Below are 24,124 nucleotides of genomic sequence, written 5' to 3' on the forward strand. Positions count from 1 at the left end.
TAGCCTGGTGATGGGTATTAAAGAGGGCACGTTCTGCATGGAGCACTGGGTTTCATACGCAAGCAATGAATCATGGAACACTACATCAAAAACTAATGATGTAATGTACGGTGATTGATACAACATAATAAAAAAAAAGGAAAAAATATAAAACCTTAATTATAAGTTAGGAAATGGGGACTGTATAATGCCACCTATGCTATCTACTTCTGAGTTGTAGTGGGTGCCAAATGAGAAACTAGAGGAAATCACTTTGTACCTTATGAAGCAAAGTACAAATGTAACATTATTTTATCTAGGGCAGGATGACTCCTCTATTGCTTTCTAAGCAAAATCCATCCCTAGTCCTGGAGCCTTCTGGCCCCTCGAGAGAAACTTAGACAAACAGTAAAAGTAGTCTCAAAGAAAGTGAATCTACAATAAGACCTGATGAGGATTTTCTCTATGCAGCTTCTGAAACTGATGAAGATATCAAATGATTCACATAAGCATAGTATAAAAGGACGTATCATATTATTTAAAGTACGTTGTTTTCAGAGAACCAAGTTTAAAAATACAATTCCCATAAATATTCTTTAATATGGCTTGAAACTTTCTTCCCTACAGACTATATGAGCAATACTCTTTTGATAAGCAGTAACTAGCTTATTCTTATACTTTCATTATCTAGAAACTTGAAAATTGGTATAAACATTAATAATCTTATCAATGAGTTAACCCTTCAGAAGACCTCAAGAATCCAAAAACTCTTAATCTGACTTTTCATCCTCTGCCTGTTTATGAAAAGTTATAGGATCTTTAAATGAAGCTATCCAAGGCCCTTCAAATAATTTACTTAAGTATTCTTGTACAATGAGAATTCAGAGAAAATTGACCAAAACACATTTTCTTTTGAATATTTATTTCCCAGTGACTGGCCTTGTGACTTGGGAAAAAAAGCTCTGAACATTAAAACCCAGGACCTAAAATCTTCCATACCTGCTCTCCCTAGAGCCAGAACTTCAAATCTGAGAGACCTGATTCAATACTTCTGATTCAAAATCCACAAAAGGTCAATTCCCAAAGAGAAAAGGCAAATCACAGTTAAATACATGATCTCAGTCAGTCTGGCTATTTAGGCCCAAAAGGGAGTCACTGGGTATCATCTACCACTTTAACAGAATCTTTCAACCTTGAAGACCAGAGTTTTTAGACAAAGTGTATTTCTTCTGATTCTCCACCCACTCACATCTCATGAAATAATCCACACCTGGAATCTTGCCAGGAAAAAAAGATAATCTTCAGTCCCCCTTCCCTTGTTCCTAGTAGAGTTCTCCATTTGGAAAAATATATAAAAGCACACTGTGGGTGTATGTGAATAAGAGGGATGGCATCTAGAGAGGAAACAGGGTTAAGTATCCAGAATGCCCACAAATTCATTTCTCTGGCTTATGGTCTAATTACCATGAATCAGGTCTAAGGCTAGGATTCTACACATAGTATCTTTTCAAAAATTTACAAGTCATTAGATGACCCTATATGTAATACCCTTGCAAATAAGACAGATAAATTTTAGGCTAAATGGTAGGATTGAAGTTGCTGATTAAATAATCAGTGTTAATTTAGAGAAGAGTTGCAAATGGAATGAGAAGAGCCATGTTCTCTCGGCTCTGGATAAAGAAATATGCCTGCTCAGTGTTTTCTATCAATAACATATTTTTGAATCTGGCCATCAGGAAGTATTCACTCCCTACTGGTAAAGATATTCATGTATAATCTGGGCAATGCCCAATTCCCAGTTTCAAAGGCACTTATCTGGGGAAATTTACTAGCATGAAGAGAATAAGAAAGAAAAAAAATATTTGATGGGGGTGTATGTGTGCACCTGCGTGTGCAGGAGAGTATTATTCCATCTACCCATTTATCTTTTTTTCTTTACCCCAAATGCATTTTCAAACCAACAGAAATTAACTTGAGACCTCAAAGCACAAGATGGGTATCATGATGCTATTTTTTACAATGACAATTTGGGTAAAAAAAAAAAAAAAGCCAACATTATATCCAACCAACTCTCGGCTCTAAACAAAAAGCAAAGGAAGAAGGACGTTACTGAAAAGAGATTACATCTAACATGATCAAACATCCTCTCTCAATTTTCTTTAAATTATCTCTAACCAAGATGCTAATCAAGACGCTCTCACTCCATCTCACTCTTCCCAATATGCTTCCGTCGGAGGAAAAAAAGTTAAAAGTGAAGTGTCTAAAGGTGCTACCTTCAAAGGACTGGAGGAAGGCAAAAAAGCAAGGAGGAGTTATTTCTTTTGCCCAATGTCACCGAATGAGGCATTAAATTGAAAATACTGTCCCCAAAAAAGCAACTACCATCCAAATTCCAAAGGACTTTGCACACCGTGAGAAACCCATGAAACTATATTGTTCTCATTCTCAAAGGCTTAAGAATATGGAACATTACTCTTTAAATGTTATGGCCACTATCTTTAGACAATTGTTTTATAGGTTTATCATCCCTGAGAATGATCATCAGGAGAGCTCCAACAAAAAATGTAACATAATGAATTAATGGGAAAATATTTTCCATCAATATACCAGCTAAGCCTTAAGAGAGCATCTCTTTGCCAAAGAAACAATAAAAAGAACAGAAATGAGTACCATTTTATTAAAATGTACACTTCTTGAGTTCTTGGTTTTTCTCTAGCATATGCTCTGCTGCTTTTGCCTGCAGATAACAACTCTGTTTTTAAAAACTAATGCATAATACTAATGGTAAGAACTCTATCTGAAATTGGAAAAAACTTCACTTATTCATTTATTGAGTTTTCTACCTCAAATTGGACTTCAAATGTTTCAAATACATAAAAATGTTAACCGTTTTACAAAATGAATGAATAAAATGCTCGGATAAAATGACCTCTCTACTAAACTAGTAAAATACCTTTTATTAAAAAAAAAAAGGAAAATTTTCAGAGAAGAAACATGCTAAAAGGCCACCATATTATGTCATGGTCCACAACTAGGATTTGGGTTATTTTGATCTGATACATACCAGAATCTGGGAATTCTCACAATAAGAACATTACAAAGTTTTCTCAAATCAGTGTTTTCCCACAGCCTATAAAATCTGTGCTAGTAATTCAAAAGCTTACTTTGTAGGAGTAAAGGTGATTAACTCATATATATCTTTTACTGTTTTTGATCACGATATTCATGATAAGCACTGTTCACTGTTCATTAATGTTCCTTTCAGGATTATTCAGAGTTAGCTCCAATTCATTTGTGTTACTACCCAGAATACTTTAAAGCAAATCTAAGCAAAACTGTGATAAATTTGGACATTCTATTTTTAAAAGTACCTTCATTACAAAGGCTAAATGACAGCATTTTAAGATAGCCTCCCCTTCTAATTTAGAATCAGGAGAAAGTTGTCTCAAATACTTTATGTAAACTATAGAGCCAACTATAACTCTTGCTAATGTGCTAATTACAATATACAATTACCTATCATAGTTTTAATAGTAATACTATTTAATACTATTTTAATAGTAATACTATTTTATTTCTGCAAATCACGAAAGTCAAAGGTAATGCATAAAGTACATTTTAAATGAAAAGTTTTAATTGGAAATTAGATAGCCTGCCAGATTTCCCTCATCTATATGATGTCTAAGCACTCATTAATTGTTCTACGCTGTCTGGAAGGCACATAAAGCTCTACAACTATAAATCCAAAGTGTATTGTGAAAACTAAAGATGTTTCCATTTTACAAATTAACTGAAATGGTACAAAACTTATTAATAAACAAAAACGCCATCAACCACGTTTCCACGTCTTTTCTATTTGAGATGTGTGAAATATCAAAACTAGAAAAACCATATAGCCATTGAGAAGAGTAATAAAGTTGAGTTTTAAAGTCTTTCTTTTTTTGGAGTTTTTTTAAGAGTTGAGATAATCATTATGTTAAACCTAAAATTTCAGCTAAAGCATTAATCTTAGCTATAATAAAAATGCTATGAATAGACATTTATGAACAGATACTGAAAACGTGGGGGAATAATAAACAAAGCAGAATTCATGGTTACCATATTTACACATACTCTTTGTTGTGTTTCAGTGCCACATGATCTGATTCAAAGTAATAAACATCAGGATCATCATCTTCTTCTTCTGTATTGTGCGGATTGGCACTCTCTTTGGCAGATGGCAAATGTCCAATATTAAGTCTTGCCTCTGAGGGTGGCTTACTTAGTCCTTCACTCCCGTAATTTTCAGAGTCACAAAATATTCCTTTTTCATTCTGAGAAATTTCATCAGGATTTGTGGGAGATTCACTTATGTTATCACTAACAGTTGCGTTTGTTTCATTGGGACTAAGATTATTCTCCTCAAATTGTCCATTTTCTCTGCAAGGAGAACTGTTTTTAGTGGGACTACCTCTGGTAGGGGCCGCCCTTCGTGGTGAAGTTCTCAGAGTATATCGATGTTCTTGAGGTTCTGATAAAGACATCATTTGAGCTGAAACACAGTCTAGAACAGAAGATTCTGGTTCTCCAGAGACTGGCATACTCTCAAGACTTGTGTCCAGGGCGTTATTGGTGTTTTCATTACACTGCTCTTTTGAGGCACTGCTATCTCCCACCACATCTACTTCCTCCTCAGAATCCCTTAAGGATGACTGAATTTCAGAAAAGGGGCCTGTAGCTGGCTCAGTAGTCAGCTGATTAACATGTTCCACAGGCAGGCAGGCAGTTACTATTTTGTGGTCCTCCAACTTGACCTGCACTTCTGAATTTGTGCAAGGCACGTTATGGTCTATATAACTGTCCTCCTTCCTACTATCAAGGAACATTGAAGTGTGGGTATCCGAATCCCCATTTTCAGCTACTGACTTTTCCTGCAACACATATGAACCAGTGCTATTTTGTTTAGTGTTCCCATCAGGCTGACAGTCATCACAGTTTATAACAGTTGAATCACTGTCATCAACACCATTGACAGCCAAATAGCCTGTGATTTCTTCAACTACTGCAGAATTAAGTGGCCCTTCCTCACTGACATTCACCTTTTTAATTTCCCTTTTCTCACAATCATCCAGTATAAGACATCGACAAGCTCGTTTAGTCCCTTGAAAATCTGCATCATTGTCCACTACTGTATTCCTCTGTTCTACTGACTCCTTGTCTGATTTTATAGGTGAATCTTCTTCTGAACTGTTTGGTGCTTCAGATCTAAGACAACGCTTAATTCTTTTTAAAACTGGTGAAACAGGTTCTGTTTGCCTTCTCTCACAATTTTCTACAGCCTGCCTTTCTATGGTATCTTTTTCTGAAGAAGAAAGTCCTCTTTTCCTAGGGCTTACCCATGATTCTCGAGTACTTTGCTGTTTTAAATCAGTAGTTCTTCCATTATTATTTCCTTTCTGAATCTGCACAGGCTCTGGTCTCTTCTTTGGTGATCTTGATCGTACTTGAGAATGAGAAGAGATTTCTTCAGGGTGAGCAATGCTACGATTCCTTAAAGTTCTACCACAAAAAGATTCATCCAAGCCGTTTAACCCCACTGTTGATCTTGTAACACGAGTAGATCGGGAAGCAGCCATACTATGGCAAGTCCCTACAATACGGTCATCATGATCCACTCATTGGGAAACCTTCAAAAATGTAAACAAAATAATGAGAAAAAGGTAATAGTTAATATACCTAAAACAAAAGCATAAAGCTATTAACTTTTAAATCCAAGTATAGCCAATATTAATAAATTATGTGATATAATTTCTTTTATTAATATTTCCAAAAACGGTATTAATAATAGCTAACAATTACATGACACTTAATATGTTCCAGGAATTGTTCTATATGCTTTACATACATTGCCTCAACTTAAGTCTCACACCAATTAAGATAGGTGCTATTATCATCCCTACTTTACAAATGAGGAGGGTGAGGTATCTGTACCGTTTAAGTGATCTGTCCAAAGCCACACACTTAAGTGGCAGGGCAGGGCTCTCTAGAGACCATGCCCTTAACCTGCCTCCTGTGTATCTGCCTCTCAGATACACAGGCACAAAGGGCCCGGAAAAGATTTCCCTGAAAGACAGGATTTCATCTTGGTTATTAAAATAATACCCTTGAATTTAGATAGCAATTATCACAAAAACTATTCCAATCATTTCTTATGTTTTCTCAAAACATTCCTGGGAGGTAAAGTGGTAGAGCAGAGCAGACCAAAAATGAGTTTTTGGTCAAATCCTTTGATGACAAACTATGTGACATCTAAAAAATTTTGGTTGCAGTAGAATTTTTGTAATCAAGCAGATGAATAGTATCACAATCCTAGCTTCCAACAGCTAAAAGAAAACAGAGCAAAACCAAATCTCCCTAGTCTCTAGAAGTACAGCCATAAATCAGCAAGTGAAAGGAAGTATTCTGAAGAGGATGGAAGAAAAAGAAAAGGAGCCCCAAAGCAAATATTACATCTAAGAAATCAGGACTACACATATATAACCCCACTTTCTCCTTTGAATTCCTGTATATACGTATATGCCACAGTTTTGACGCATGTTGGGAGATAAGCTGGTTTTCTGGTGTGGATGTTTGGTGTTTCTAAGATAGAAATGCAAGGGAAATTGAAAAATGCCCTGATTGATCCATCTGGATAAACTCTGAGTGGTTATTATTTTCCAAAGGTTCTCCCATAAAGCAGAATAAAGGAGCTATTAACATTTCAAGTATCCATTCTTCTCTTCCTCTTCTGTTTAGCTTTCACAAGATAATCTGCCACTTCACTGCTTAACTTCCAAATGGGGTGTAGGATGGATAGAGAAAGAGGCCAGTAATGGCTGTAGTAGGTAGTTTCATAGTACCCTCCCACCTCCCTTTGCCATGCTTCCCATAGTCTCCTTCTCATATAAACCCTCCAAATGTCATTCTACCCCTTCCCCTGCAAACCAAATATAATCTCTCCTTTGCCTCAACTAGAAGTGTTTAACAGTAGAAAGGTTATGAAGAACTACAGAAGCCATAGCAACATGCTGCCACATACAAAAAAAAGAAACATTAAAGGGAACTGTCTTCCTGTTTCTGCCTGCTGACAAATGAATTTAAGTTTCCTAAAAAATATGTAAGTTGACTGAGTTTAATTTCGTTTCAGAGTAAGGCATATTTTTCAATTTTTAATTAACAATTTTTGAAAATCTTACAAGACCTCACAAAACCAGCCCTGGGATTAGAGTATGATAATTTGTTCTAGAGAATTCCACAGCCATCTCATGAACAACAAATACAGGACACCAATCAGAACTTAGAAATACATTTCACATAGTAAACTTTTACTATTTTGGGATTCATTAGAGGGATGTGACATGTAATTCTCTTTTGCTTAAATCTTGTCATGAAGATTACAGTCTATTTTAAATCACAGGTAATAAATACTGAATGTCCCATAAATACCCACTTTTAATTACAAAAAATTCAAGTTAAATTTCAAATGATATTTCAAAAAAGCACAAACTAAAAAATGTTAAAATCAGTTTATTTGTTTCATATACCCAAATATGGAACTCTCAAATTTGAAGGTTATTGATTTTTAAATATTAATTACCTATGTAAATACACAAAGAAACATATTTAAACTTTACTTACAAAATCTAATGCAAATATATTTAACACTAATTATATTCATAATTATTCAAAAATTGATTATATTCATAATTTATGATTCAAAAATAATACTGTCAATAGTAATATTTTATAAACACACAAAAAGAATCTCTTAATCTTTACTTTTTAAAATGTAATGCCAAATAGGGCATATAAACTTCAAAGGATTCCAGTAACAGGCACCCCTAGCCCTTCTTTTCTTTCCACACCAATCTAAATGAAAGCAAAATCTCTGCCTTGTCATTATTAATAAAATAAACTTCTTATTATTACTACTCAGTTACTTGTAAAGAACATATGTTATATATGTTACATAGGATATCCTATTACATAGGATTATACATGTATACATAATATGTATAATTGTAAAACACCACCTTAATGAGGGCCTATTTCTTCACTATTCCAGCGATCAAAACACTGATTAATATGAAAGATGAAACCTCTTTTTGTTTCTTCTCATCCCTAAAAAGCATTTTTATTCCATTCATCAACCACAATAAAGTCCATTTTAGTAACAGTTCTCAAATCCCGTGCCATTGAGCCATATTTAAAGCGAACTTGTTTTATACAAGGACCCTTTTGGTACCTCAAACTCTCGCAAACTCCCAAGTGTGGCCTGAGAACCAGCATCATGGCAACTCTTGGAAGCTTGCTGGAAATGCAGAATATCAGGCCCTGCCCCAGACCGACCAAGTAATCAGATTCCCAGGTGATTTACATGCCGATCAGGATTTGAGAAGCACTGACTTAGACCACTACATCCAGACAGTATTCTTTTAAAATAATAGTCATCAGGTTCAAACTAAATTAGATCTATGTATAATATATCCTTTAATTCCTTATTTGAGTCTAGTAATAAAAATTTATAAATAAAGCCATGATTACTTTGGCTGAACTAGTACCGAAGAGAGGACTCAGTCTCTTGCCTGACATTAACATACTGCATGCGCTTAAGGTAATAAATGGTAAAAATTCTGAAGACTAAATGAAATTTAAACACTCTTCCCTCTGATTTTTCTTCTGTTCTAACCTTTTTCTTCATCTTTTCTATTTTGAATAGGCATATATAAAGGCACATACTTTCTGTAGTTATCTAATAAACTGAGCGCAAATTTCGATTACCAAAAAGGGACTAAATCTGTCCTAATTATCTCAACCAAGTCTCAAAGTTGTTTTGCCATGCTTAGCTAAGTATTATAGACTAAAGCAGTTGTCTTCCTCATTTTAGCTGCATAATACAGTTACTGAAGAAATTCAGTGAAGAGGTTTGGAGCACAAAATTATATTCCTGCTAAAAATTAAATTACTAAGGGAACAGAAAGGAACTTATTTACAAACTAAGTATCTCAGAAAATACCCTTGCTAGTTAACTAAATAGGAGGCACATGGTGAAAACCTTAGCCAGCACCCAACTAGAACTAGAAATTCAATCACTCTAATTTCAGAATTAAGAGAAACTGTTAGTTAACATATTCATATGGCAAAACGCAATCTAGCAACTAGAATGAAGTTTTTCCTATATGTTATCTACCATCTAATGAATATGGCACTTCCTAGAACAGAAGAGAATATGACCAACCCATCACTAGAATTAAATAGACTCCCATCCTTTCTTCTCCACCCTTATAAGCTTTCATCCTATTGGAGAGCACATCAAGGACAGTCAACCAAATTTCAACCTGTCTATTCATATTAAGCCCCAAATCCTACCTATAATTCTAACATCTCATCTGTGCTGTTGAACTATCCTCCCCCCAAATTTGAATCTACTTATACCTCAAATCTAACTGTAGGATTCTGAAACAGTATCAGCTGCATTTCAGATCATAAATGTCCAGCTCTGTGATCCCATCTGCAGAACTGCATCAATATGAACTAAAAGGAATAAACATTAAACTAAAATGGTCCACCTAATGAAACACTACTCTAGCTATCACCTTTACTTATGAGAAAGAAATCTCAAAAAGATTTTTCAAAGATAATGCCTATAACCTTCTGCTCCACTATAATTACTAAAGTAGTATGGTTTATTTTGGGAATTGAGGGACTGGCAATCGTCCATTAACATCAACGTTCTAGCCGGTATTTATTATCACAATATTTAGTTTTATTAATTGAACAATTTCTAGGAAACTGGTCATGATACCATACCAAACCAAAGTGAAAGGCAAAAAGAGCAAGAGCAACTGGAAAATGTTACCAATATGATTTCTACCTAGAACATAAACATGAGTTGCTTAGTAACGGTTCAGACCATCCTTGTCACGCAATTTTTTTAAGACAAATTTCTTCAGCTGAGCAATTACCACTATCAGGTTAAAAGTAGGAGAGTGAAACATGGGAACCCACCTATGCAATTCAACTTAAAGTTCTTAATATTTGTGTTTTGAAGCTGTGAATTCTATCATGTATTGCCTTACATAAAGTGATCTCTTCTTTCTTCCCCATTAAGAGAGACAGATAGATATAGATAACATAGATACATTGACAGAAAGCTGAATGAATACGTGCTTTAAAAAAAAACTGGGGAGAAGTAGAAGTCAAGGAATTTCATAATGCCCCTTGAATCAAAAATACCTAGGGTGTCAAAGACAGGTATAATGCTCTCGAGATTCCAGTGTACTTAGTCACTTCATTTATACCCCTGTTAGGAAGAGTGGGAAAATATTTCATCCCTAACCCATTCCCTATAGCTCCACATTCCTATGAACTGCCAGCCAGACTGCACAAAATGCCATGCAGAAGAAAGTATAGAAATGTAACAAGTCAACCCTCCCACAAAAAATATCGAACTATAGTTGTCTTCACTACTGCAAAACTAAGTAACTTACCTGTACAACCAAAGATCTATCATTGTGGAAATATTATCTCTTTTCTTTATATCCTGAAGGAGTTGGAGCTATGATCTAGAATAGAGCTTAAGCATCAGGGTTTCAGACTCTCAGCTTCAGCCATGGAGAATACTAGAACCTCCTAAATTCCTTTCTTTAAAATAAAATAATAAAAAAAAATTAAAGAAACAAATTAACTTATGCTAATAGATTTACCCCTTCTATAAGAGGAAACAGCAGATAACAGAATATCTATTCATAGTAACATCTTAATAACTCTGTAGCCTCAGAGATACCAAGAAACTGGAAAAGATTTTTAAAAACCAACAAAAACAAACCAAAAAGACCTTGAAATATACTGAATCCTCATAACAACTTATTACTAGTTTGCATCAAAATGTGACTCCACTCTTCTCTAGAGTCTATGAGCAATATTTTGTTGAGGTGACCCAAAGACTGCCTTTGATAAAATTACTCACAGAGAATTTAAAATCTCTTACTCTTATTCTAGAGGCCCTCCCAAACTTTGGCCTTCAAGTATTCAAAACTGGGACTGAACAACAAAAATAATTTAAGTTATGCATACCAAAGAATCAACTAAGTCTTCAAACATCTGTATGATAACCCTGATGATTACTAAAGTGCCTTAAGACTCTATTATCATGAAAAATTTCTAATATTTTTGGCATATGGATTTTCAACTAGGACAAAAACAATATGGATTTTCTGCTTTTAGTACCCAGTTGGCCAGATATTTTAATTAATCTAAGTATACTCCATTTCTTGGACAGTCTCTTTAATTAAGAGTTTTACTTTATAATAATGTATATATGATATCCTTTTCAGAGAATCTGGCTAAATGGTTATCATAAGTGCCCATCTGGAAACAAGGAGGAACACCAGGGAAAAGACCAGTGATGTTTATGATGCAGCCTGTCACTTTATTATAAACATGAAAGTAAATATTCTAAAAGTAGATATTCTAAAAGATTTTCACAGTGAAGGATTACAATTTTAAAACTGATGCAGTTAACAAACCTTGTGAACTAGAGTTACTGCCTAGTAAAAATAAACAGATTACAGTTTTAGTAAGCTAGGAGATCAGTACTAATATCTAATATCTACAGATGCAACCTCTCCCAAATATCGCCTGTAAATTCATGAAAAACACAACGTAGGAAAATTGTCTAAATAAAATTATTTAATACTATATTAAGAAACATTCTAAGTTAACATAAGGAGGGTGCACAGTGAAAACATGATCCTACAAAAAGTAACCCTTGACTTGAAAATTCACTCATCTTACAACAAAGATTCCAACTGCCAACTCCTTAATACCCAACCTTGAAAGTCTTTCATAAACATGGCAAAACGTTACATTCTATAGTGTGTGGTGGGGGTGGCAAACATCAGGGGCAGAGGATCCACAATTTAAGATGTGTCTCTGAGTACACATGGACATGCCCATTCTAGCACTTTATTCCAGTTCCAGTTGGCCACCTTCTACCCATTGTGGATTGGGTTTACTATAGGAACCTCACCCATTATGGTATTTTTACCAGGCAAGGATATCTGCAACTGTCATTTTCACAGAAGAACTGATACTTACAGCTGAGTTCTAACAGTATTATGATAGACAGGATCACCCAGATATCTTTCTTAAAAGCCTGATACACTGAAAAAGAAACTTTAGTCAATTACTTCTACTAACTAAAGCCCCCTTGGCCTTAATTAAGATTACATTTTTTTCTTACCTTTTTAAAAGTGTTTTTCGCCTAGTATTTGATTCCCAAGCGTCTGTATTTATCTGTCATCACTGTTAATGTCCATGTTACATTGAGACTTCAGGTATTAATTATTTATATGGATGTACTAGCACAACTTGGTATCTGTGAAGGGAAACCACAATATAGTCACTATGGATGTGTTACTATTTACAGATATGTGGATAAAAGTGATATTTCTAAACACTTAGGTAACACACTGCATTCTCTACTAAGCTGCACAGATAATTCCTTATATTAGGCTACAAAATAGGTGCTATCTTCAACAGACTAAGATGATTTGCTAACACTCTTACCAATGCTTCTCAGAGTACCCACATAAAATGTTTCAAAATTTAATTCTAAATTAAAATTTTTACAAATTTGAGAGTTCTACAGACTCCTTTTCTAACTACCAATGTAGACATAGCTCATTTTCCAGAAGCCTGTAATTGCTCAGGCATTAATAGAAAAGTATTTTGGGGCGCCTGGGTGGCTCAGTCGTTAAGCGTCTGCCTTCGGCTCAGGTCATGATCCTAGGGTCCTGGGATCCAGTCCCGCCTCAGGCTCCCTGCTCGGCGGGAAGCCTGCTTCTCCCTCTCCCACTCCCCCTGCTTGTGTTCCCTCTCTCACTGTGTCTCTGTCAGAGAAATAAATAAAATCTTTTAAAAAAAAAAACAAGTGTGTGTATGTGTGTTTTATAATAAATCTATAATGGTTAAAAATGCAGTAAAAAAGATCATGACTTTCTCTTAAATGTGACTTTAAAACATTCCGTGTCTTTTAGAGTAATGATTTTGTCTTACCCCTCTACGAATAGTTTGTGAACAGTAGCTATCCAAACATTTCCTAAAAGTAAGCTTCTTAAAAATCTAAGATTTTTAGATTAGAGATTACAACTCTGAGAAACACCTCAATGAGCTTATAATCATGAAAAAAAGCATTATATAAAACTTTAAGTCATTTCAACCAGTTTATTAGTAGAAAAACATGAGCTACAAAAAACCTCATTCATATTATGAATGGCATTCTAAAATGATTTACCATTGTATGCCATTCCAAATTCCTATATAATAAAAAGAAAAAGCAAAAATCTACACAGAAATACAGATAGCTAGAGTGCCTGGGTGGCTCAGTTGGTTAGGTGTCCAACTCTTGATTTTGGCTCAGGTCATGATCTCAGGGTTGTGAGATCAAGTCCCAAAGTTGGGCTTCATGATGGGCATGGAGCCTGTTTTGGATTCTCTTTCTCCCTCTCCTTCTGCCCCTCCCCTACTTGCGTGGGCATGTGCATATGAGCATTCGCTCTCTCTCTCAAAAATGAATGGAAGGAAGGGAGGGAGGGAGGGAGGGAGGGAGGGAGGGAGGAAGGAAGGAAGGAAGGTAGGTAGGTAGGTAAAGAGAACCTTACACCTGTTTGTGAATAAAATTTGACAGTGGAGTTGTCAACCTGCCAGATCTCACCAGTGAAAAGTTTCATTATACTGGAGTAGAAACTTAATATAATGTTGTGCCGGTTATGTTTCAATTAAAAAAAAAAAACAAGAGAACAAGACAATGGAATAGTGTTTAAGAAACACTGATATCTACCATCAAGCACTTACAAGTCTATTCATTTGTTTACAAATGTTAAACAATACCATAAAAAATTAACACTATTAGTGTAAACAGTAACAGCTTTATTCCTAAATTTAAAAGTTGCTATATATTCTCTTGTAACAAGCAAATTAAACTAGCCAAAATTCTTATACTCCTTACACTGCATTCTTTGTTTCCTTCACTATACATTTCAAATGGAGCAGATAAAGTAGTTTGGTTTGTGATAGCTACAGTAATTTTTTATTTGAATTATTTAACTATAGTAACTTCCAGAAATTTAAAAAACTTAGCTATTCTGTCTTTTAAAAGCCTACAAAATGGAAAACCATTTAAATCCTATTCCTAAGGCCTTCGTATTTATTCCTTGCTACAGAACTTTGCTTGTTTTCACATACTAATAAAATCAACAGACTATTCAAGAATTCCAAAGGCAAATCCAAAACCAATCTTGACTGAAAAGAATTACTTTTCCTACTATTTGCAGTCTAACACTGGTGCTACTGTGCTAAATAGATTACAGGATCTAAGATTCATGGCACATATGAAATCACTTCAAAAGACTACAGAAAATCCCACTAGAAAATATTACCAGTTCTACTGATATAACAAAGTTATAAGCTACAAAACTTACTATAAAACTGTGATGTCTAAACTAAATGCAACCTAAATTATAAGACACTGAAACTTTTTTTAGTTTTATAGAACCTTAGAAAATTTTCAGGACAAAAGTTATATATAGATTCATATTAGTACCCAATTCTTCAGTGGTTATTAGTGAAAATATTGAATTGTGCACTATACCAAATGATTTTAAAAGAAACAGATGAGGACATTCAAAGGTGGCTGTAAAAAGCATTAGAATAATGCTCAGGGACAGAAACACCTTTGCTAGACAATTAAACTTATCACTCACTTGCTACAGAGAACTAAATTGAATATTTGGTGCAAAGTATAACCAAAGAAGAGCACACTTTCCTGGGTCCCTAAGTTGTTTGGAACCACAGTTTCTGTGTCTTGGATGCCTTCAAAAGATTTTAGAGATAAACCTATATTTCACAGTCAACAGAAAGGTAGCAGAAGCATGAGTTTGATAGAAGGAGACAGAAATATGATTCCCTACCATCAAAAATAACTAACAACTATCTGACCATGAGTAAGACACTTTGCTCTTCTATGCTTCATTTCCTCATCTAATACACAGGAGTACTTCTCAGGGTTACTCTGAAGTTCAGAAGAGATTATGTCTGTGAAGTACTTTAGCTTACTGGTTTTCAAACACTAGTGTGCCTAAGGAAATCCTGAACCCTGGGGCGCATGACTGGCTCAGTTGGTTAAGCATCTGCCTTCGGCTCAGGTCATGATCTTAGGGTCCTGGGATCGAGCCCTTCATCTGGCTCCCTGCTCAGTGGGAAGCCTACATCTCCCTCTCCCTCTGCATGCATCTCCTTCTCCCTCTGCCTGCCGCTCCCCCTGCTTGTGTTCTCTCTCTCTCTCCCCCCTCTGTCAAATAAATAAATAAAATTACAAAAAAAAAAAAAAAAAAGGATTCCTGAACCCAACCACCCCAGAAATTCAGATTCAGTAGTTCTGGATATGCATGCATAAATCTACATCTTTAATTAAGCACTTCAGGTCATTCCAAAGTAGGGGCTCCCCAAGGATATGGATCATACTTTGAAAAAAGTTACATCAGTTTCTTCTGAAGCTTTAGTGTTCATAAGCATTACCCTAGGTACCTGTTTAAAATGCAAATTTCTAGGGGTGCCTGGCTAGTTCAGTCAGTGGAGCAAGTGACTGTTGATCTTGGTTGTGGGTTCAAGCCCCACATTAGGGGTAGAGACTATGCAAAAATAAAATCTTTAGGGGCACTTGGGTGACTCAGTCAGTTAACCATCAGACTCTTGATTTCAGCTCAGGTCATGATCTCAGAGTTGTGGGGTTGAGCCCTATGACAAGCTCTGCACTCAGCAGGGAGTCTGCTTGATATTTTCTCTCCCTCTCCTCTGCCCCTCTCCACCACGCTTGAGTGTGCTCTCTCTAAAACAAATAAATCTTTTTTAAAAAATAAAATAAAATCTTTAAATAAACTACAAACTTCTAAACCTCATCCTTAAAAATTCAGATTCAATGAACTTGGGGTAGGACACAGAATCTTCATTTTATCAAATACCACAGGTGATTCAGATGCAAATAGCTCATGATCCATCCTTTTAGAAACCCGGCAGTAGATTTTCCCCTACGTATTTCCCATATTGTATCCCACCTCTGTAGTATCAACATCCAAGACCAACCTTAGGCTTTCATCATTCACATAAACTAACTTACCTGCCTTTTAATTGGTCCTTCTACTTTAAGTCTCATTCCTTATAAATGCATGTTCTACAGAGTGATCTAAAATGCACACTTACGTCCCTCTCCTACCTAAAATGCTTCCAAGGGACTTCCACTCTTGGCCAAGACAAAGTAACAGGAATGAGATTTATGCTGCCACCAAAAACAACTAAAAACAACTAAAAATCTGGACAATATGAAAACATTTTTTTCTTTCAGACACTGGAAACCAGACAACGTAACACAGGACAGTGATCAATGAAAGAGGAGAAACAAATGAGGCAAAGCTTATAACTGCTCCAGCTTACTGATGGGAGAGTTTCCAGACTACAGAGTGTGGAGGGTAATTAATGAGTTAAAAAGATGAACTGAGTAGTCTGGGAAGGCCAAAGTAACTACGGTTCCCAGAACATGAGAAGATCTACAGAAATTCCCCTCAGCCTTGAGCTGAGTACTGATCAGTGTGCATGTCCAAGGCCTGGAAAACCATCTATAAGGAATACAGAGAATGATAATCATAGCCAGGGGTATGCTGGAAAATTTTTAACAACCTGGAGCAGTTAGTGGTTTGTAGTTCCTGGTTTACAGGGTTACCAATGTCTGTGGTATGAATACTCCCACCTGCAGCCAATTTCAAGCTATTAACTATCACTGAGTGCTAAATTAGAAAAAGATAAATGGTAGCACATCAAACATTATATAGTATTTCTACCATAGAGATAGAACAGATATAAATTACCACCTGTGCACAAAAATAATATATAATAATAGAATAAAGAGGTAATGAGTTTTGAGGCATGATCCTTTGTTCTTAATGTAACGAATTTAATTATAAGTGTATACAATTTAATTCTATTAAGAATTAAACCAGCTCAGGGGCTCCTGGCTGGCTCAGTCAGTGGAACATGCAACTCTTGATTTCGGGGTTCTGGGTCGAGCCCCAAGGTGGGTGCAGAGTTTACTTAAAAATAAAATCTGAAAAAAGAAAAAAGAATTAAACCAGCTCCGAAACTTCCTAACATTTTAACAAACAGCTCTCACAAGCTCCAGCATACCACATCCATGGCTCACACTGCCCACAGCCCACCCAGGGACAGCAATAGTGTGTATACCTTCCAGCCAGAGTAGAAAACCTTCTAATTCACAGGATATCAAGTACAGTGCTCAGAGGGGCAATGCCTCAGTAGTGGGGCAAGATGAGCTCTAAAGACTACTCTGGTCCCACCTAACAGAATAAAAGCAAGTCTAAAAAAAAATAATAATAAAGCCATTTCCAAGGAACTTAACTCTGTCCCAAAACAAAGCTCAAGAATATTCATAGTAATACAAAAAATTTCAGCACCAAACAAGGTAAAATTGACAATGCCTGCATCCAATCAAAAATCAGCAGACATGCAAAGGAGGAAGATACCAGTCATAATGAGAAAAATAATCAACAGAAATTGATCCATATATAATAGATCTACTAGACAAGAACATTAAATCAGTTATCATAAATGCAGTTCCTGGGGCGCCTGGGTGGCTCAGTCGGTTGAGCATCTGCCTTCGGCTCAGATCATGATCCCGGGATCCTGGGACCGAGCCCCATATCAGGCTCCTTGCTCAGCAGGAGGCCTGCTTCTCCCTCTCCCACTCCCCCTGCTTGTGTTCCCTTTCTGGCTGTCTCTCTGTCAAATACATAAATAAAATCTTAAAAAAAAAAAAAGATTAAATGTAGTTCCTAGGTTCAAAAAGGTAAACAGATGGAAAGATTAAGCATGTTAGGTAGAAGTATGAAAGACTTTTTAGAAATTTGATTGTTTTAGTAATAAAAAAAATGCTGGCTGGGATTAACAAGAGATTAGACACTCCGAAGAAAATATGTCAATGAACATGAAGAGAAAGCAACAGACGCTATACAAAACAGAGGAAAACAAGACTGAAGGGAAAAAAAGCATAAATAAACTGTGGGACAACATCAAGCATCCCAGTACATGGGTAATCAGAATATCCAAAAGAAGTAGGAAAGGGGCACCTGGGTGGTTCAGTCAGTTAAAGGGTCTGGCTATTGGTTTGGCTCAGGACATGATATCAGGGTCCTGGAATTGAGCCCCACGTGGGGCTCTGGACTCAGCGAGGAGTCTGCTTGAAAATTCTCTCTATCCCTCTCTCTCTGCCACTCCCATGTGTGCATCACCTGTGTGTGCACATGCGTGCTCTCTCTCAAAACTAAATAAATCTAAAAAAAAAAAAAAACCCAAAAAAACCACAGAAGTAGGGGGAAAAGTGTTGGAAAAAATAATGGCCCAAAACTTTTCAAATTTCATGGAAATAATAAACCCAAAGATTAAAGACACTAAAGATAGTAAAATTTATCTTTAAGGTATTGAAAGAACCTATTAAGAATTCAGTTGCCAGAGAAAATATCTTTCAAAAACTAAGATGAAATAAAGATGATTTTAAATTGTAAATGTTAAAAGATACCATCACCAACAGACATGTACTATAAGAAATGTTAAAGGAAGTTTTTCGGACAGAGGATACTAGACGATGGTCTGGATCTACCCAAAGGAATGAAAAGCACAGGAAATGGTAAATGAGAATAAATATAAAATATTTTCCCCCTTAGTTTTTAAATCTCTTTACAAGAGAATTGATTATTTTAACAAAAAAAGATACCAATATATTGTGAAATTTATAACAGAGATGGAAGTAAACTGTAATAGCAAAACAGCCAAGAGATTCTAATTGTACACATGAAGTGGTATAGTATCACTTCATACATGTGGTAAATTAAAGATGTATACTATGAAACCTAAAGCAACCATTAAAAAAAAAAAGGAAAAACAAAATGAAACACATGGATAGTTAATAAGCCAACAAAGGAAATAAAATCATTAAAAAAAAAATCCAAATAAGGCAGAATAAAAGGGAAAAGGGATAAAGAACATATAGGAGAAATTTTTAAAAACTGGAAGGTAGGAGGTTTAAACTTACCTATATCAACAATTACTTTAGTGTAGCCTTTCAAATGTAAGTGGTCTAAAACAGTTTAAAAGTAGTTTAAATTATTTGAAAAAAGTTATCTGGGGGGCGCCTGGGTGGCTCAGTCGTTAAGCGTCTCCCTTTGGCTCAGGTCATGGTCCCAGGGTCCTGGGATTGAGCCCCACGTCGGGCTCTCTGCTCAGTGGGGAGTCTGCTTCTCCCTCTCATTCTCCCTCTATGCCCTCCTCTCTTTCCCAAATAAACAAAATCTTCAAAAGAAATTTGAAAATCAAAAAAGAACAAACAAAAAAAGAACAAGTAACCCAAGAAAAATGCAGATAAACTAGAATCATCAAAATCAAAACATTTTGTGCTAAGAACTCCATCAAGATCATGAAAAGACAACCCAAAAAAATGAGAGAAAGTATTTGGAAATCATTTGTCTATAAAGTTCTACCTTTACAACATCATGAAAAGACAATCTGATTTAAAAGTAGGCAAAGGCCTTGAACATATTTCTACAAAGAAGATATACAAATAGCCAATAAGCACATGCAAAGATGCTCAACATCAGTAGCCATCAGCGAAATACAAGTAAGAACCACAAAGAGATACCACTTCATACCCACTAGGATAAACATAGTAAAAAGATGGACAATAGTAAGTGTTGGCAAGGATGTGGTGAAATTGCTACCCTCATACATTGCTGGTAGGAACAAAAAATGGTGCAGCTGCTTTGGAAAAGTTTGGCAGATCCTCAGTAAGTCAAACAAATTTACCCTATGACCCAGGAATTCCACTTTTAGATACATATGCAAGAAAAAGGAAACAGGCTCACAAAACTTGTTCACAAATGTTCATAGCAACATTATTCATAATAGGCAAAAAAGTGGAAGTAACCCAAATGTCCATAAACTGTTGAATGATAAAACAAAATGTAGAATATACACAATGGAATATTCTTTAGCCATAAAAAGGAGATGCTGAGACATGCTACAACATGGATGAACCTTAAAAACATTATGCTAAGTAAAAAAAGCCAGTCACAAAAGGTCACATGTTATATGATCCCACTGATAATAAAATGTCTAGAACAGACAAATTCATAGGAACAAAAAGGAAACTGGTGGTTGCAGAGACTGAAGTGGGGGGAGATAGTTGAAAGTGACAATGGGTATGAGGTTTCTTTTTATTTATTTTTTTTTTATTATTTTTTTTTTTAAAGATTTTTTTATTTATTTGAGAGAGAGAGAATGAGAGACAGAGAGCATGAGAGGGAGGAGGGTCAGAGGGAGAAGAAGACTCCCCGCCGAGCAGGGAGCCCGATGCGGGACTCGATCCCGGGACTCCAGGACCATGACCTGAGCCGAAGGCAGTCGCCCAACCAACTGAGCCACCCAGGCGCCCCTGAGGTTTCTTTTTAGAGTGATGAAAGTATTCTGCAGTTAGGTACTGGTGACAGTTGCACAACTTTGTGAATATATTAAAAATCACTAAATTATACACTTTAAAAGGGTGGATTTTATTATGTCTCAAGTTTTATGCCATATCTCAATTTTTTTTTTTTTAAAGATTTTATTTATTTATTTGACAGAGAGACACAGCTAGAGAGGGAACACAAGCAGGGGGAGTGGGAGAGGGAGAAGCAGGCTTCCCGCCGAGCAGGGAGCCCGATGCGGGGCTCGATCCCCAGGACCCTGGGATCATGACCTGAGCCGAAGGCAGACGCTTAACGACTGAGCCACCCAGGCGCCCCAGCCATATCTCAATTTTTAAAAGAGATTATAAATCACTTGTCAATGAAGTAAATAAGTTAGATGAAATGGACAAACTCCTTGAAAGATCAGAAACTTCCAAAGCTCACCCAAGGAGAAATGGATACATTAAACATATCTAAAGAAATTGTAGTTAAAAACTTACTAACAAGTAAAAGTCCAGGCCTTGAGGGCTTCACTGGTGAATTCTGACTATACTGAATATTATGCATTTAAAGAAGAAATACCAATCTACTCAAACTCTTCAAGAAAACTGAAGAGGGGGGCGCCTGGGTGGCTCAGTCGTTAGGTGTCTGCCTTCGGCTCAGGTCATGATCCCAGGGTCCTGGGATCGAGCCCCACATCAGGTTTCCTGCTCCATGGGAAGCCTACTTCTCCCTTTCCCACTCCCCCTGCTTGTGTTCCCTCTCTCACTGTTTCTCTCTCTCTCTGTGAAATAAATAAAGAAAATCTTAAAAAAAAAAAAAAACTGAAGAGGAATACTTTCTCAACTCATTGTATGAAGCCAGCATTATTCTGATACCAAAACTAGACACAGACATTACAAGAAAATACTACAAACCAATATTCCTCATGAACATAGATGCAAAATTCTAAACAAATTTTTAACCGATTCCAACAATATATAGACATACCTCATATTATTATTTGCTTCACAAATTGAAAGTCTGTAGCAACCCTGCCTCAAGCAAGTCTATTGGTGCCATTTTTCCAACAGCATTTGCTCACTTTCTGTCTCTGTGTCGTATTTTGGTAATTCTCCCAGTATTTCAAACTTTTTTCATTATTATTCTATTTGTTATGGTGATCTGTTGTAAGTGATTACAACTTGGTGAAAGCTCAGGTGATGGGTAGCATTTTTTAGCAATAAAGCATTTTTAAATTAAGGTACATACATTGTTTTTGCAGACATAATGCTATTGCACACTTAATATACTACAGTATAATGTAAATACAACTTTTATATGCACTGGGAAACAAATTCATTTGACTTGCTTTATTGAGATATTTGCTTTATTGCAGTGTTCTGGAACCAAGCCAGCTGTATCTCCAAGGTATGCCTGTATAAAAGGATAATACGTCACAACCAAATGATGTTTATCCCCAAAATGTAAAAGTGGTTTACATGTATTTAAGGTTGGTTCAATATAATTCACTTTATAAGATCTCCTATGCAAACACTGAAAAGGCATTTCACAACAATCTATATCCCTGTCTATAGTGACAGAAAGGAGATGGATTGATGGTTGCCAGGGTACAGTAAGGGGGGGAAAAAAGAAACAATAGGAAGAGATTACAAAAGGGTATGAAGAAACTTTGAGGGGTGACGGCTATGTTCATTACCTTGACTGTAGTGATGACTGCACAGTGTATACATGTATGAAAACACATCAAATTACATGTTTTAAATTATTGTCCAATAAATTACTCTTCAATAAAGCTATTCCAAAATAAACCCCCAAAATAAAACACCTTTCCAGGAATACAGGTTAAAATCTTACTTTCTTAATGGAGATGCAAATTGTATCTGGGTTGTTCCAGCCCTACCTAATTCCACTCTAAATCCTTCCGAGCAGCCAACCTGATCTAAGTTCCAATCTCTGATCACAACGGTTTTCAACCATGGTTAAGGGTTAAGTATCAAAATCATCTGTGGCACTTAAAAAAGTAGGAATTTGATTCTGTAGGTCTGAAATTCAGTCCAGTTATAATTTTTTTGGTCATTTTTTAAATTTTATTTTTACTACTTTTAACTTTTCTATTGAAGTACTACACACAGAGGAAGTGCACAAATTATAAATGTACAGCCTGAAGAATTACTACAAAGCATAAGTATATAGATATATATATATATTTTTTTTTTTAAGTTTCTTTTTAAGTAATCTCTACACCCAACATGGGGCTAGAACTCAAGACCCCAAGACCAAGAGTCGCATGCTCTTCTGCCTGAGCCAGCTGGACACCCCAAGAGGCATGTATTTTTTTAAGAGTTCCAAGGATGATTTGGATGAACAGCCAAGGATTAAAACTACTACCTCTGCCTCAAAAATCTTTTATCTTCCTTTCTCTTTGCTCACCTAACATGTATCTGGCCCTTCAAGTCACAGATCAAATGTAACCACCACCTCCTCCCTCCACGAAGCTATGTGTTCTCAGGGAACCCTGTGTATAGCTTATACCACTGAGCTTATAGGGTATTTTTCAAACTGTTTTTTAAGGCAAAAACTCTTAAGTTATATGCTAGAGAAAAAGAACAGAGTGAAATTATTCTAGTTAAAAGCAAGTATATTGACTGCAGGATAAAGAGCTTGCCCACCCTTCTTTAAACTATCCCAGTAGGAGATTAAAAATTACAACTTACTATACTCATCTATTTCTTGTTTTTTCATTTATCGCAACTACTTTATAGCAAGGCCTTTCTTATTCTTCATTTCTCTGATGCCCAGAAAACATTCATTTAACATTATTATTGGGACATTATCCAAAGAGAATAAATATGGAGGATAAGTCAATAAGGGGAGAAAAATGTTTGAGAAAAGGGGAACAGTACCTATGGTGGCACTGAAATGGAAAAAGATGAGGCCATCAGAGGAACTGGAATGAGGCCAGGAAGGCTGAAGCCTAGTTAGCTAGTAAGCATCATGAAATAAGCTTTAAAGCAGACAGCTGTTAGACAATGAAGGGCTTCATAGGCTATGGTAAAAATCTGATCCTTTCTGTTCTTTATTTACTTTTTAAATTTTATTTTTAATTTGATTATTTTTCCTACTGAAGATTTTTAATGACACAATCTGATACACATTTTTAAAAGATCATCCTGGGGGCACCTGGGTGGCTCAGTTGGTTAAGCGACTGCCTTCGGCTCAGGTCATGATCCCGGAGTCCTGGAATCGAGTCCCACATCGGGCTCCCGGCTCAGCAGGGAGCCTGCTTCTCCCTCTGACCCTCTGCCCTCTCATGCTGTTTCTCTCTCTCTCTCAAATAAATAAATAAATAAAATTTTAATTAAAAAAAAAAAAGATCATCCTGGCTGCTGTGTGAATGTGAACTGAAGAGCATAATGGGAAGGGACCAAGAGTGTAACAATAAATGTGATTAAAAAGGAATAAAAGAGGGGTGGTGCCTGGGTGGCTCAGAAGGTTGAGCGGCTGCTTTTCGCTCAGGTCATGATCCCAGGGTCCTGGGCTCGAGCCTCGCATTGGGC

The 24,124-nt window shown here is 36.1% G+C and overlaps 1 protein-coding gene across 15 annotated transcripts in view; it reads right to left on the reverse strand.

Annotated features, from left to right (window-relative positions):
* Positions 1–24,124, reverse strand: part of ZZZ3 (zinc finger ZZ-type containing 3) — a 101,887-nt gene that overhangs the window by 59,920 nt on the left and 17,843 nt on the right. For 8 of the 15 annotated variants that reach the window (XM_031027214.2, XM_031027213.2, XM_031027212.2 and 5 more), the window contains 3 exons: positions 12,242–12,376; positions 10,488–10,641; positions 4,093–5,645 (listed from right to left, as the gene is read on the reverse strand). In XM_031027214.2, the coding sequence (XP_030883074.2) occupies positions 4,093–5,594 (1,502 nt within the window). In that variant the 5' untranslated portion in view covers positions 5,595–5,645; positions 10,488–10,641; positions 12,242–12,376. Of the gene's footprint in view, positions 1–4,092; positions 6,701–10,487; positions 10,642–12,096; positions 12,163–12,241; positions 12,377–24,124 lie in introns of those variants that run through there. The other 7 variants (XM_031027217.2, XM_031027216.2, XM_031027211.2 and 4 more) reach the window with 5 other exon arrangements.

The sequence above is a fragment of the Leptonychotes weddellii genome, chromosome 4, assembly GCF_054177405.1.
Source record: "Leptonychotes weddellii isolate Sample4059 chromosome 4, ASM5417740v2, whole genome shotgun sequence".
NCBI lineage: Eukaryota > Metazoa > Chordata > Mammalia > Carnivora > Phocidae > Leptonychotes > Leptonychotes weddellii.